The sequence below is a fragment of the Notamacropus eugenii genome, chromosome 5, assembly GCF_028372415.1.
Source record: "Notamacropus eugenii isolate mMacEug1 chromosome 5, mMacEug1.pri_v2, whole genome shotgun sequence".
In the NCBI taxonomy this organism is placed as follows: domain Eukaryota; kingdom Metazoa; phylum Chordata; class Mammalia; order Diprotodontia; family Macropodidae; genus Notamacropus; species Notamacropus eugenii.
The window spans coordinates 247,707,504-247,724,596 of record NC_092876.1 but is presented as its reverse complement, the minus strand read 5'-3'; the positions used below and the strand labels follow the sequence as shown (position 1 = coordinate 247,724,596).

The 17,093-nt window shown below is 40.0% G+C and overlaps 1 protein-coding gene across 3 annotated transcripts in view; it reads right to left on the bottom strand.

Annotated features, from left to right (window-relative positions):
• The window catches only part of NUP35 (nucleoporin 35), a 67,219-nt gene that overhangs the window by 25,904 nt on the left and 24,222 nt on the right, over window positions 1-17,093 (bottom strand). Inside the window, exons 1-3 of one of the 3 annotated variants that reach the window (XM_072612582.1) lie at window positions 15,933-16,067; window positions 2,675-2,845; window positions 1,195-1,322 (exon numbers count right to left, since the gene is read on the bottom strand). In XM_072612582.1, the coding sequence (XP_072468683.1) occupies window positions 1,195-1,322; window positions 2,675-2,845; window positions 15,933-15,972 (339 nt within the window). In that variant the 5' untranslated portion in view covers window positions 15,973-16,067. Of the gene's footprint in view, window positions 1-1,194; window positions 1,323-2,674; window positions 2,846-6,522; window positions 6,666-15,932; window positions 16,068-17,093 lie in introns of those variants that run through there. The other 2 variants (XM_072612583.1, XM_072612584.1) reach the window with 2 other exon arrangements.

Sequence of the window (17,093 nt, the reverse complement as noted above, 5' to 3'; positions counted from 1 at the left end):
AAAATTGGAAGTGATCTCAGAGATCATCTACTCCTCTAAGACCCATTCCCCATTAGATAACTGGCCAAAGGATATGAACATGTAATATTTAAGAAAGAAATATGAGCTATCAAACAACCAAATGACAAGATGTTTCATATCACTAATAATTGGAGAAATGCAATTAAATTCATTCCAAGATTCCCTCTCACACCCAGAATGTAGAAGGATACACACACTAATTCACCATTAATGGAGATGTATGTTAGTTCAGCCATTCTAGAAACCAATTTGGAAGGAATTCACTAAACTAAATTAAAATTTCACTAAGCTATGCAAAGTCTTTTTGCCTAACAATACTACTACATCTAAGAGATTATAGAAAGAGGAAAAGGACTCATACATACAAAGTTATTCATGATGGTTCACAAGCGTGGTGGCAAGTGTGAGAAAAGGGGATAAATAGGAGAGATGTTGTGAAGACACAATCAACAAGACTTGACAACTGATTGGACATGGCAGGGGGTGAAAAGGTTAAGAGAAAATGAGGACAACATCTAAGTTGTTAGCCTGAGTGACTAGGCCTGCAATTGTAATAGGGAAGTTGGAAAAAAGGAAGGTTTCATAGAAGAAAGAGAATGAGTTCAGTTTTGGAAACCTTGAGTTTAAAATGTCTACAGGGACATCCAATTCTAGATAAACCAAGAGGCAGCTGGAGATGCAAGATATGAAGTCAAGTGAGAGCTTAGAGCTAGACAAGTAGATCTGAGAATCTTCTTTATAGAAATGATAATTAAATCCATGGAAGTAAATGCAAGCACCTTGAGAGGATCACTGTACTCCCTTTTTATTTTCTTTAGGACCTGAACACAATGTTTTCCATACAGAAGGTAAGGAAGTATGATTGTTAAATTAGTAATAATTTAAGTGGTATAGCATACAACAGCATCCTGTTTCTATACTGGGTAGATTATCATTAGAAAAAAAAAAGAAAATTCACCTGTATTTATTAAGTACCTAATGGATCTAGCACTGCTCCACTTAAGCAAAATTAAAAAAAGTTATTTTAAAAGCTTTCCAATTCTCATATACAAATACATATGCCTTTCAAATAACTCTTGATTGTATTAAGAATTTTTAGCTATATATTCATGTTTCAGAACCATCACAATCAATCCTTAACAGGATTAATGACCCAATGTTAATACTACTCACTTGTCTTCTTGAAGATAAGGGTGTTGATCCAAGTCCTGGGCTGGAAATATCATCATAGATACTTCTAACTGGTGGAGCACCACTTTTATCTTTATGAGATGGTACAACTGGTTGAGGTGGAGATCCACCTACAAAAAATTCAAGAAAGGGAAGATATAACAGGTCAAGTACACATATTCCTTCTACATCACAATTTTCCCCATTGCAAGAAATTACTGTAAATGGAAATTTGGGGGGAGTTTTGAGTAGTATTTTTACTTAACATTGACCTACATATGGCCTATGACCAAATATTTAACCCAAATTCTACAATAAGGTACTATAAATATCCCATAAAAGAAAAAGAGAAAATTCAGACTTCATCTCTCATACAAGGGGAGGGACAAAAAGTTTTATGCAGATTTTTCAGAAGGGAGGTACTCTACATCCCTAATCCTGATGATGTGGAAGGGATAACTGCAAAAAAAACCTTAGATTTTTTTTTTTTTATGTCCACTAGTAGAAAGTACAAATGTATATCTCCACAAATTAAAACTGCACCAGGTCTATAAAGGAAATTTATCAGCTCACAAATGTAAAACGACAGAAGTTATTTTCTTTAAAGGATTTGCTTACATCATGCTACATTCAAATGTAAAGTGCTATACCTAAAGCTGTGAACTCTTCATAAACGTTTTCCCCGTAAGTTTGTATAATAGTTCATTTCACCAACACTCTACATGTGAGAAGATTAACTCCCTGGTTAGAAATAGAATACACATCAGCAGATGTTCCAATTATGCTTATTTTGGCTTGATATTTCCATTCTCAGATATGAAACCAAGACAATTAAATTGACAGTCAATTGATGTTAAATATATGCACAATTTTAATGAGTGGTTTGTTCAATTACAGTAGTTTCTGTTTGTCATAATTCAGCATTCAACTTTATCTGCACAACTAGTAAATTTTGAAATTTGCAATTAAAACTACAGTGTTTTTTTTTAAAGTAATAAGTATTTAAAATGGGGAAAAGAGAAACACAACCATAATATATTTGTAACGAAGCAATGTAGCACAATGCAATGTGGCATAACACCTCAAAGCCAGGCAGACCAGGGTTCAAATTCCACCTCTGAGACATCCATACTGATTTTTTAACCTTGGGCAAGTCACTCTAACCTGTCAACAAGTACTGAGTTAAGGGCAGTTACTCACTTAGCACACCCTTTCCAGTACCTTCTAAACAAGATATGGTGGAGAAAATGCTGGTTTAGAAATCAGACTGTCAAAACTGCAATCAACTTTGCTTTGTACTAGCTGTGCAAATTCAAGTAAACCATTACACCTCTATGGGTTTTTGCAGCTTCTTCAGTTGAACTGGGAGTTAGATTAGACAAGGTCTTTAATATTATTAAAATGTTCCTTACAAATATAATTTTTTAAAAATGTCATGAGCACATCATATTTATTCTTAAAATTGTCTTAAATAATTACCAACCTGCAACTAAAGGAGATCTCATTTCCATAACCCCCACAGAAGGGCCACTGAAAGATCGAGGTTGGGGAGTCACTGGAGCTGGCAAATCTCCCATTAAAAAGCCAGGTAAGAACTGTGCATTCACTCCTGACTTTGGAGAAGTAGGTGAACCCAGCATCATTGGTTCAGCTCCTAAATTGTTACATAAAAACAAAATTAACAAAATATATCTAATCATCCCCACAAAATGATCTAATGAATTTTTTGAGAATTTAACTAAAGTTTTGAATAAATGTTTATTTTTTAAATTACATAAAAGATTATCTTAGTAAACTCTGTTCATAAAATATGTGCAACAGAACTACAGATAACTATAAAGTCTGTGACATACCCAGAATTTAAGGAAACAAAAGTTCCCTTACTAAATAGAAGTAGTATTTAAATATCTAATAGAACTAGGTCTAAGTATATATAAAAGTATATAAAAATTACTTTGTTTCTGCTGTGAGGGACAGCATTCCACACATTACAACAGTCCTAATAGGAATGATATAAAAATTGATATTTATATACAAACTGCTAGCAAATGACAATTCTCCTAAATAAATTCTACCATTTCCCCCATATACATAAAACACCAGTTTACATGTGCAGTGATTATATATATAATTTTCCTCAACATTAGGTCATGACAAGATAAACACAAAACATTAAAAATAACTGTCAATTCTTTGCCAATATTCTAATAGTGCACATGCTCAATTGCAACCACATTCTTCCTTAAAAGAGTATAATTCTGGCAAACCTAAAGAAAAGGTCAAAAAGTTTTAAAATAATGAAATCAATTTTTGTAACATTCTAGACTAATAAAAGACAATCTGCCCTTTCTTCCCCCACCCCCACCCCCCTGCTCATTCACTACTGGTACTTTAAATGCTTGTTGAATGAACAAGGTTAAGTTAAAAGAGTTAAGTGACATCTCACCATTGGCCAAAATATTGTACTTTAGAGAGAAGATTTTTCTAATTAAAGAATCACACCAGCAATATATACTAAGAAGAGTAGTGGTGGATATTTGAAGAGAGAACTAATTTTTGCACCAATGAAAATAAGGTTTTGGATTGTCAGTCCCAAAAATGTTAAGGACTATGTAAATATGTATGAATTATTGTTTAAAAGGTGCCATGTATACATGACATTATTTCCACCTGTATATTAAACATATATATAGACATATGTACACTGATACACATACAGATATTTGGCATGACTTTCAAGAATTAGAGAGACAAGTTCATATTAAAACTGTATTCTTGTCCTAGATTCCTACTCCAATTCATCATGGCATGGAGATAATACTAATACACATGCACATACACACACAATACACACACACACACACACACACACAATACACACATAAGCACATGTGCATGCACATCTATATACCTAACAAGTTCTCAAAAGCAATTTATATAGATAGATGGAAAGATATAGTATATATGTATATACATACATATATGTATGTATCTATGTACAAGGTACTGTGCTAATCTCTGGGGACACAAATGCAAGCAAGCAAGATAGTTCCTGCCTTCAAAGAGTTTACATTCTAATTGAGAAAAACCATGATGTATAATTTGCCTTCTCAATGGGTGAGAGAGGGGCTGGAGGGAGGGAGAGAATTTGGAACTTATAAAAAATTGTTAAACAAATGTTAGAATATATATAAAGGATTAGAAAAATGAATTCATGATATCTGATAAACTGGGGAAAATAAAGGAAGACCACACTTAAAGGGGAACAGGAGGAGAACTGGCAAGAGAAGGGGTTATGCATTAAGCAACATGGTTGGAACTGGTGAACAGAAAGTGAGATGGAGGCCTAATTACTGGGAAGACAAGGCTAAAGTTCACTTTAGCAGCTTCTACCATGTTGAAAAGATTTCATGAATGTGCCAAGAACACATAATGGCTGCTTTCTAAGGAATAGCCTAGCTAAGGGATAGAGAGGCTTACCCCTAGAAAGCTAATCGACTTTGTGATAAATTCTTTATCAAGTATACATTCATGAAAGAAAAAAGAAAAATATGGCCCTCAGTTCTATGTGGCACCCTTCTGTTTCTATAATCACAGCAGCAGCTGGGGCAAAGGACACTAAGAATCACAGTTTTTGGACAGTCTATAAACTCTAATTTAATATCATTCAACTGGTTCACTATCTTCTTTTCCACTTCAACTATTCCATTTACACTAAATTTTTAAGAGGAATGTTGAAGTTCCCACAAACACCCTTACCTCCTAATTCCTCAAACATCCTAACCTCCCAGTTCCTAAATCTCCTCAAAACTCAACTACTCTTCCACTCCACCTCAGCCACAAACAAGGATGGTCACACCCTGGATCTTTACCATTACCTACACATGTTTAACTTCCTTGATCAAAAACTCCTGTAACTATCTGGCCATAACTTCCTATCAATTATGTCTCTCCTTCCCCATTTCTCCCTCCCTCCCACCCTCATCCCCATCCTATTCTTCACTCTCATCACTTCAATCCCTCCAAGCCTCAGGTTCTTACCTATGCTTGGATTTCACTTTCCTCCTTTTCCCAATGCTGACTCTATAACCAACAAGTTCAACATCACATTACTTTCGAACCCCTTTACCCTTGTTCTATCTCCTACTCTCAAGCCCCTATCCTCAATTACTCCCCACCATCCTCACATTCATAAAACATCAAGAAGCAATGAGGGGAAAACACAATTTAAAGAAAACTTCACTAAAAGACACAACTAAGCAAATTCATCTCAAAAGTGTTTAAGGACTAAGTTAAAAAGACAACAGACAAAAAGATGGAAAAAAATACAAAAAAAAAAATTGCAATAAATTATTTCCACCATCCCTGATTAAGACACTCCATTTCCCAGTTCAACTTTTTTTCTGGCTTTCCCCCATGCCTAAAATGCTTCGTTTCCACCTCCCAACTTCCCTGGCTTCCTCCAAGTTCCCGTTAAAATCCCACAATGCACAGGAAGCCTTTTCCAATCCCTCTTAATTTTAATGTCTTTACTCTGTTGATTATATTTCCCATTTATCCTGTACTGGTTTAGTTGTGCATACTTTTTTTGGATGGTGTCTCCCCCATTAGATTGGGAGTTCCTTGAGGGGAGAGAAACTACTGTCTTTTGTCATTTTTTGTAGCCCAAGACTTAGCCCAGTGATTGATTCTCCATCAAGTATAGTCAAGCAACCACCACATATGAACTCTAAATGGCATTAAAAAAAACAAAGAGAGAAAAAGCAGTTGGACTATAGCAAGTATATACAAGGAGGTCTACGCTACAGGTGACAATTTTGAGGATGCTGAGGATAAGATTTTCAAAGAATCTAAAGAAGGACAAGAAAACACAAATGTGTAGGTTAAAAAACAAAAATAAAAACTCAGATCATATTACTAAAAAGGAAAATGAGTGAGAGATCAAGAATTACTAAGTCACATGCCAATTTTATCTATTTCTATAAAATTTTAATAAACACAATCTATACTATATAAGGATTTCCATGACATCCTTGATAACATTATTAGGACAAATTAGATAAGCTTTTGAAAATAATACTCCACAGCAGACAGCATCTTCAACTTCACCCACTTGACCAAGAGTCAAACAAACCAAGATTCAAAGAATACAAAAATCCAACTGCTATCACTTGTTGACTATAAAAATTAATCTGATTTGGTAGTACAAAATGCCACATTAGCAGTTCTCCAATATACAAGATTTTCCTGAGATAATTTTGCTTAATGACTTAATTAGTGATTTTAAATGAAGCATAAAAGAGAATATGTATGCTTAACAAAGATATTCACCAGTCACAGAAGAGTGCCACATCGCAGCCGCTGTGAAATGCTTGTTAAACTGAATTGGAAAGCATCTTGATGTAGTAAAAGTGCACTGGCTTAGTAGTCAAAAGGAACATGCTGCACTGGCATCTTTGTGATGTAAAAGAACTAAAGGAAGGTGCTCAGCTCATTGGGTGGACTCTCTGTGGAGAACTTAGGGGAGGATATCAACAAGAGAAATGAGGGATGGGCAAGTATGTATGGACTACGTATGAACTGCACCATAGAGAGAAAACCCAAACTGATGAAATCACTGATGCATTTGAATGTTAGTTAACTCAAATACTACACTTTTACTTGCTGTGAGTTTGATTGGGGAAGAAGCAGATCCAACCTGTAATTATCATAAATCTAGAGAACTCCCTAGTGTAGAAGGTCCTTCCACTAAAGTAACTCATCTCTAATATATAGTCTTAAATAAGATATGTGACTTGCCCGTGGTCACATAGCTATAAGCAAAATAGTACCAGTACCAATACCAGTCAGTCAGAAAGAAGTTTTCCTGGCTCCAAGGCCAGTACTCTATCAAACTACTCAACGCTGCTTCTTCAATCATAAACTGTCTATGAAATTTTCAGAAAGAAAATCATTACATACTCTCAACTTTCACCAAAAACAATCCAAATAGTGAACAACCTGCAAATATTAAGACACTGATGACTAAAAGAACAAATAGCTATCTTCCTCTCATCTCCCCAAAACAACTCTTATTTTAATATAAGGAACTCATTTTTCAGTGAATAATTTCATTTTCTGAAGTTTAATTTTATGATTTATAATTTAACATAGTACAACTAATACTGACTTATATGTAATGAGGATCTAAATTCTGGCAACTTCAGAGTTTTGCAAATTACTACACATCTACTCTGAGAGTCTCAAGTATCCCCTCAGAGTCCATGTAGTTTGGGGGAGCTCTTAACCTGGGTGCACAAAAAGATTTCAGGAGGTACGTGAACTTAGGAAAAGAATTAAATCTTTCATTTCACTAAACTCCAAATGAAATTTAGCATTTCCTTCCATTATATTTTTTTTAAACACTAATTCTAAGAAGAGGCCCACAAACTTCCCCAAAGTACCAAAGGGGTCCAAGATAGCAAAAAAGGTTAACAACCCCTAATCAATCCAGACCTGAAAAGAATTTTCTGCTACAATAGCCTGGCACAAGGCATCATCTACTTTCCATATAGACTTCTGGGGGGGCAGAGTCAAGATAGCAGAGTAGAAGGACGGACCTGCTCTAGCTCTACTCCCATAGCCCATAAAATACCTGTAGAAAATTACTCTAAATAAATTCTAGAGCAGCAGAAGCCACAAAACAACAGAGTAAAAGACATTTCCAGCCCAAGACAGCCTAGGATGCCAACTGGAAAGAAAGGTCTATCACGCTGGGTTCAGAGCAGAGCACAATGCAGCCTTGGTCAGCCTCACTGCACAGCAGAAACAGGATTGGAGCAGGCTTCAGGGCACGAAATCACGGGCAGAATCTTTGGTTCCCAGATTTCTCAACCCACAAATGCCAAACACAGCTTCAAAAGTTAGTGAGAAAGCTCTTTCACCTGGGTGAGAAGAGAGCCGGATTCTGCTCTAGCTCTGGCCCCAGGGGGTGGCAGCATCTATTTTAGGAGCCCTCAACCTAAAGACCCTGGGGGAACTGAGCGGATGACCTGGATCTCAGCCCTGAGTAGAGGTCCTGGTATGAGAAGGAACACTGGCTGATGGAGCTGGTGGAGGCTCTGGAGAGGGAATCCTACTCATAGATCCTGGGCAAAAAAGCTTGTGCTTGCTCCCAGACCAGAGCACAGGCCAGGAGAGGAGTAAACTCCTCTCCCTTGATTGTGCCACCTTGGAGGAACTGAGAACTTACAGGTCCCTAGAATATAGCCTCCACTTGACAAAGGACTCAAAAGTCAAGTAACTGGCTGGGAAAATGTCCAAAAAAAGGGAAAAAAAATAAGACTACAGATGGTTACTTTCTTGGCAAAAAGATATCTTCTTCCATCCCTTCATATGATGAAGAACAAAGCATACCATCAGACCAATACATCAAAGTCAAGGCTTTTGCACCCAAAACCTCCAAAAACAAAACAAAACAAAACATATGCAATGGTCTCAGGCCATGGAAAAGCTCAAAAAGGATTTTGAAAATCAAGTAAGAGAGGTGGAGGAAAGGCTGGGAAAAATGAGAGCGATGCAAGAAAATTATGAAAAGCGAGTCAACAACTTGCTAAAGAAGACCCCCAAAAAATACTGAAGAAAATAAGACCTTTAAAAATAGAATAACCCAAATGGCAAAAGAGGTCCAAAAAGCCAATTAGGAGAAGAATGCTTTAAAAAGCAGAATTAGTCAAATGGAAAAGGAGATTCAAAAGCTTACTGAAGAAAATAGTTCTTTAAAAATTAGAATGGAACAGAAGGAAGCTAATGACTTTATGAGAAACCAAGAAATTACAAAACAAAACCAAAAGAATGAAAAAATAGAAAACAATGTGAAATATCTCACTGGAAAAACAACTGACCTGGAAAATAGATCCAAGAGAGGCAATTTAAAAATTAAGGGACTACCTGAAAGCCATGATCAAAAAAAGAGCCTATGTATCATCTTTCATGAAATTTTCAAGGAAAACTGCCCTGATATTCTAAAACCAGAAGAGTAAAATAAATATTGAGAGAATCCACTAATCACCTCCTAAAAGAGACCTCAAAAGATAAACTTCTAGGAGTATTACAGCCAAATTCCAGAGTTCCCAGATCAAGGAGAAAATGATGCAAGCAGCCAGAAAGAAACAATTTGAGTATTGTGGAAATACAATCAGGATAACACAAGATCTAACAGTTTCTACATTAAGGGATCAAAGGGCTTGGAATATGATGTTCCAGAATTCAAAGGAACTAGGATTAAAACCAAGAATCACATACCCAGCAAAACTGAGTATAACACTTCAAGGGAAAAAATGGGCATTCAATGAAATAGAGGACTTTCAAGCATTCTTAATGAAAAGACCAGAACTGAATAGAAAATCTGACTTTCAAATACAAGAATCAAGAGAAGCATGAAAAGGTAAACAAGAAAGACAAATCATAAGGGAAGTTGAACTGTTTACATTCCTACATGGAAAGATAATATTTGTAACTCTTGAAACTTTTCTCAGTATTTGGATAGTTGGAGGGACTATATACATATATATATAGACAGAGGGCACAGGGTGAATTGAATAGGAAGGGATGATATCTAAAAAAGTAAAACTAAGGGATAAGAAAGGAATATATTGGGGGGAGAAAGGGAGAAATTAAATGGGGCAAATTATCTCTCATAAAAGAGGCAAGAAAAAGCTTTTTCAATGGAGGGGGAAAAGGGGGAGGTGAGAGGGAAAAAGTAAAGCTTATTTTCATCATATTTGGCTTAAGGAGGGAATAACATGCACACTCAATTTGGCATAAAAATCTATCTTACACTACAGGAAAGTAGGGGAGAAGGGGATAAGTGGGGTGTGGGGGCAATGATAGAAGGGAGGGCAAATGGGAGGAAAGAGTAATTAGAAATAAACACTTTTGGTGAGGAATGTGATCAAAAGAGAGAATAGAATAAATGGAGGGCAGGACAGGATGGAGGAAAAGATAGTTAGTCTTTCACAATATGACTATTATGGAAGTCTTCTCCATAACTACACATGTATAGCCTGTACCGAATTGCTTGCCTTCTCAGTGGGAATGGGTGGAGAGGGAGGAAGGCAGAAAAGTTGGAACTTTTAAAAGTTTTAGGAATGAATGCTGAGAATTGTTTTTGCATGCAACTGAGAAATAAGAAATACAGGTAATGAGGTACAGAAATCTATCTTGCCCTACAAGAAAAGAGAGAAGATGGGAATAAGGGAAGGGAGGGGTATGACAGATGGGAGGACAGACTGGGAGAAAGGGTAATCTGAATGCACAGTGTCTTGGGGTGCAGGAGGGGAGAGATGGGGAGAAAATTTGGAACTTGAAATCCTGTGGAAATGAATGTTGAAAACTAAAAATAAATAAATAAATTTAAAATTAAAAAAAAAAAAAGACTTTCAATGAAGGAGTACTCACTACTATTCCAATTCCATGTAAAGGCTGTTCCCCTCATAGAATCTAAGCTTCCTGAAGGCAAGTCCTATCACTGTGGTCTTTGCATCCCAAGCACCCAGCATATAAGAGGATCACGGGTCTAGACCTTTAAGGGACTTTAAAGAACAGGCTTTGAATGAATACATTATGAATAAGTGACTGAACTCATGGCCCTTCATCATACTGGTTGTCCACTGCATACTCTCCAGTTCATCAATGTCTCTCTTAAAATGGTGATGCCCAAAACTGAACATAATCCTCAAGTGACCAGGGCACACAGGCCAGGACAAAGGGTAATCTTGTACCAGAGTTCTGTGTTTTGGACACCCACTGGGACTTGGTCCTTCACTTCCCAGGAAAAGATGTCAGCAGAGTGCCAGATGGATCTTGTTATGGTACAAACTCTCATCACATGAAGCTTTTGCTATTGCAATAGCCTTTTTGATTGGCCTCTATGACTTAACCTCTCCTTCCACTTCCACACATTCTCCACTTGGTTGCCAAAGTTATTTTCCTAAGGTACCGCTAACAACACCCAACCCTCGATAAAATCCAGTGCTTCCATATTATCTCCAAAATCATATAAAATTGTTTGGCATTTAAAGTCCCTCATAACCTTGCCCGTCCTATCTTTTCCAGATTTCTTAATCTCTATCCCCCTCTACACAAACACAAACTACAAACAAGCAACACTGGCCTTCCTTCTTATTGTCCCTAACACAAGACACTTCGTTTCCTGACTGACCTCGTGCGTGGTAAGCTCTCATTCTTCACCTCTATCTCCTGGCTTCCTTTAAGACTCTCCAAATCTCACTTTCTACAGGAAGCCTTTCCCAGGTCTCTTCCTCCACTACCACATTCCATTCTGAAGAGTGCCTTCCTTCTGAGACTACTTTCCATCCACTCTGTTTAAGTTGATAACTGACTTGAACTCATACCTTAAGGATTAATAAGCTTCCACCATGTCATATACACTCCCATATCATCATCATATCATCCCTGTCATATACCCATCCCAACGATTCAGAATCCTGGGCTATCATTATTCAAACTAAGCCACAGCTAATGCCTACTCCCTAAACCCCTCAAACCACCTCTATACTCAAAAACTACCCACTGTCCTCTATAGAATACCTACTGCAGAGATAAAAAATTTGATTTCTTCTTAAATTTTTTTTCTTTTCCCACATCTTCTATCTTTTGGCTCCACAGAGGCCTAGATCCCTCCTGACAACGCAGGTTTCCTGGCTGGCTGTATTTTCATTCATTCTCCAAACCACTGGTCAAAGTGAAAGAACTAGAATACTCCTTGATCCCCACTGCCAGTGCCTCTTTCTCTTCCATCGTCATTTAGTAACCTCTTCTCCGAGATTCACTCAACCTGTATCTACCATTCAGTCAAAACTGTTACCTATTATTGATCTACCACCCTCCTGGTACTATCCTTTTTTCTTCAATGAGTTCTGTGTCTGTGTCATAGTTTTTCTCTCCTCCCTAACTTCTGCCCTCATATTGGAGGACTTCAATGTACAAAGTGACAGTCCCTTAGACATCCTTACCTCCCAGTTCCTCAACATTTCCCAGGATCTATTCCTATACCTCTCTATCCCACCCCAGCTACAAACAGAGATGGTCATACATTTGACCTTGCCATCTGCCACAAGTGCACTTCCATGTTCCTAAACTTTGAAATTCTCTTATCTATCACAATCTGTTATCATTTCACCTCTCCCACTGCAGCCCCAAATATGTTGCTGAATAAAGCCCTTAAAAAAAATCCCACAAAACCAAGAGGAATCCATTACAAAACTATTTTATATCATCTCAACCAGGCCTTCCCTGTGGCAAGGCAATCTGTTCATACCTCTTTAATTGACTCACTGGGCAGCTAGGTGGTACAGTTTATACAGCGCAGGGGCTGGAGTCAAGAAGACTAATTTTTCTCGGTTTAAATCTGGCCTCAGACACTTACTAGCTATGTGACCCTAAATAAGTCACTTAACTCTGTTGCTTCAGTTTCTGTAAAATGAGCTGGAGAAAGAAACAGCAAAGGACTCCAGTATCTTTGCCAAGAAAACCCCACAAGCAGTCAGGAAAAGTCAGACATGACTGAAACAATTAAACAACACAAACTGACTCACTATCCCACTCAACACGGAGGCTCTTCCAAACCTTTTCATCCTGAAAACTTCCCATGACTCCTTCTCCTCTATCCTCTGATCAGAGGACATGGCCTCATATTTCAATGAAAAAACTGAGGCCATTCATCAAGAGATCCAAGAGCCTCTTTTTTCCTACCTTCCTCTTCAACTCACTTCAGTCAGATGTCTGCCTTCTACTACTATGACTTTCACCCATCTCATAAAATGAAGTGGCCATTCTTGCCAGTGCAAACTCTTCTACATGTACAAGTGATCATATTCAATTCCATCTTCTTCATACATCACTCTCCCTTTCACAGCCATTCTCTCACTTATCTCCAAACACTTCTTGCCTGCAGACTTCAATACAGGCTTACAAATACATTCATGTTTCCTCCACCTTAAAAAAAATTCTCACTTGATCCATCCATCAATGCTAGCTATCATGCCATCTCTCTCTTCCCTTTTGTAGCTAAACTCCTTAAAAAGACCATAAACCTACAACTGTTGCCTATTCCTCTCACTCTCTTCTCAATTCTCTAGTCTGACTTCCAACTTCACCATTCAACAATTACCAATGATTTCTTAACTGCCAAGTCTAATGGCTGCCTTTCACTCTTCCTCCTTCTGACCCATCCACAGCCTTTGACACTAGAGATCAACTCCTCCTTAATACTTTCTTCTCTCTAGGTTTTTGTGACACCACTGTTCCATGGACTCAAATACAATCTCTATGCAGATGATACTAATTTATTTATGTAGCCTTATCCCTATCTCTGGAACCTCCAACTGTGCTGTGGACATCTAGAACTCAATATGTCCAAAACTGAAATCTTTTCCCATCAATCTTCCCCTCTTCCAAACTTGCTAAATCCATCCAATCCCTCAGGGTCACAATCTAGCTGTCATCCTTGAATATATTCCCTCTTTCTTGATGTAATCCTAATAAAGCTGCCCCCAGCCCCAATATTCTAACTTTCTTACGGGCCTCACTGAACAGCAGGTCTACTGCCCCTACCCAGTCACTCAACACACACTCAATATCCTGACTTCTTCATATGTGTCTCACTGCTCATTAAAACAGGTGTGTCCATCAACTCATATTTCTCAAAGGAACAGCAGGTGTGTCCATGTGATGGGATCCTAGTCACTGCCTCCAGCTAACCACTGCCCCCAGACCCACTCATCATATTTCCCACAGAAACAGCAGGTGTGTCCATGCACTTAACCACAACCACACCCATCTAATCTCAAGACAGGACCACAATACTCAGCCAATCAGAAAGCAGCACCACCAGGATGCCCAAGCAGCATGTGGACCCAAAACAAAAGAAAGGACTTTCTCTAAGTAGGCACCTGCACAGTAATAGTAAAGAACTGATCTAGAGTGAACTTGTAGAGGGGATTATTATCACATCATTATCATATATATATATGTATATATACATATATATATACATATATATATGTATATATATATATGTATATATATACCCCTCCAATGGGTTTTTCTGTATGCATTGTGGGTAATCCCATGGGAAGTTCCACTGTGGCTAGGGCCCATCCCCTATTACCTAATCCCTTAATAAACTCCTCCTGCCTTTTTAATATTCATAATATCTGTTAGGCAACTGCATCTTTACCCTGTAAAAATCCATCTTGCTTTCTTCTGAAGCTGCCGATTCCTCTTGGAACTTAGTCGCTTCTTGAGAGATGTCAATCTCAATAAATGCCTATACTTGGATTACAGGTGGTCTGATTCTGAATTCTTTGAGATGGTTCCACCACAAGACATCATGAAACCACAAACAGTTTTGGTGTCCTTGGGTGGGCAGAGTTTAAACTTCAACATTTCTGACACTGCCACCACTCTGGTACTGCCTCTTATCACCTCATGACTATATCACTGAGGCTAGTCCCTTTATCTTATCTCTCATCACCCCAGACCATCCTCCACTCCTCGGTGAAAGTGATATTTCTAAAGCACAGACCTGACCACATTACCTCCTTACTCTATAAACTCATGTGGTTCCCTATCCTGTCCAAGATCAAATATAGAATCCTGTTTGGTGTTAACCTTTCCAGTCTTCCTGCATTTTACTCTCCCCGCCCCCTCCACACAGTCTAAGGTCCAGTGACACTGGCCTCCTTGCTGTTCTTTGCAGAAGACACTCCATCTCTGACTCCAAGCATTTTCACTGGCTCTCCCCCATGCCTGGAATGCCCTCCATGCCTGGAATGCCCTCCCTCCGCATCTCTAACTCCTAGATTTACCTGGCTTCCTTCCAGTTTCAGTTATAATCCCATCTTCTATACAGGAAACTTTCCTGATGTCCCTTCACTCTAGTGCCTCCCCTTGGTTGATTATTTCTAGCACATCCTGCACAGAGCATGTTTGTACATAATTTGAAGTTGTGTCTCTCGTTAGACTGTGATTCCTTGAGAGCAGGAACGGTTTTGCCATTCTCGGTAATACTCCACCCCCACCTCCCACCACTGGGGCTTAGCTCAGTGCCTGGTATGCAGTAGGTGACTAATAAATGTTTGGTGACACTATCTATCTTGTTTGCACAGTAGCTGGTCTTGCAGCGTCTTTCTCAGGAGAACGTGAGCTCCTCGAAGGTAGGAACCACGTTTTTGCCTTTCTTTCTATAACTGGCCCGGAGGAAGAAGCGGGCTTATCCCCGGCCTCGGGAAAGTTAAGCCTCTCCCAAAGAGCACCCTTCCTCCCTAACCTCCTCGGGGCACACCTCCACCACACCTGTGGGAGGACTTTAACACCAACTCCAGGACTCCGCCCACGCTCCGCCTCAGCCAATCGCCTCCTCGCTCCCGATTCGAGCACAGGGGTGAGAGCTCGGCCCGCTCACCCCTTCTCTGGGACAATGGGGAGGGACCGCGCCGAACTGCGAGGGCGGCGGAGGCCCTGCAGCGACCTGCCCCGGACGCACGGCGGGCCACCCGCTGCCACGGCCTTGGGGCCGCGGGGGCGAAGGTGAGGGGCTGCCGCGACCGGGCTTGGGGTCCGCCTCGGAGAGGAGCGCACGCTCAGCGCCAGCGGTCACGGGAAGCCCATACGCACTCTCCTGCCCCGCTCGCCGATGGGCTCGTCCGGCCGAAACGGACGCTCCATTTGCCACTCACCCGTCGGAGGCGGCTGGGGCTCCACGGCGAAGGTGGCCATGATGGCAGCAAGAGGCTCTCACACCGGCTTTTCCTGATTTTCAAAAATGGCGGAAACGCTCCCGCGGGACAGGGCGCGTGGTCTGACGGGACTGCGTCACTTCCGGATCCGGGGGCGGGAGAGCGAGCCGAGGCAGGGCGGGGCATCTGGTGTGTCCCGCAGAGCAGAGGTAGCGGCCTCTTGTCCCGCCCCGTACCCGGGGCGCTGGCTTGTTGAATGGGCCCCGCGCGGAGGGGCCGGAGCAGCTTCGGCTGGGACCCCTGCTGAATGCCGCGCGGCACTCGGCCCTTTGTCTGCGGACGCCATTACCCGGATGGACAAAGTCCATCACCATCTTTCGGTTTGGTTTTTAAATATTATTTTCAATTCAAAGCATTTCTTCCACACCTCCCCTCCTACTCCCTGTCCCCACTTGGTTATAATTTCCAACGGGGTCATTTTTCTTTTTTTCTTTTTTTGTCTCAAAGTCAAGGCAAGTGGACCAGCGTTCATTAAGGGCTTCCTATGCCTGCGCCTATTTCTAGGGACACGAAGAAACACAAAAGACAGGTCCTGTTTTTCTAGCAGTTTGAAGTGTAAGTGGAGGAGACTCTATGAAAACAAATGTGTAGAGACGGGGCACCCCGGATAAATTTGGGGTCGGTTCAGAGGAAATGAACCAGGGAAGGCCCGAGTGTTCCAGGTGGGAGGGGACTGTGCCAGGGAGGATCGGCTCCAGCTGTATCAAGGAAGCCAGTGACCCTGTCCTGGTTCTCTCTAGACCTCCTATGTAAAATGAGGGGGTTGAGCTAGATTACTGTTGATGTGCCTTCCAGCTGGGAGGGGTCACCGTTACAATCTTGTAGTTCCTAGGGGCATAGGTTATTTTACAAATTGAGATACTGTGGCCTAGAAATTTTAAGTGGCTTGTCCAAGATCACAAGTAGTAAGTGACCGAGCTAGCGTACAAGTTCAGGTTTTCTGACTCTAAATCCAGTACTCTTTCTACTACCCTGGATCACTTCATGCCTGAACTACTACTCTCCTTGCCTCCAGTTTCCTGATCCTTCTCCCTACATTCTAATTTATTCTACATGCCATTTCATACTAATTTACCCCAAACGGGTCCTTATACACATTAC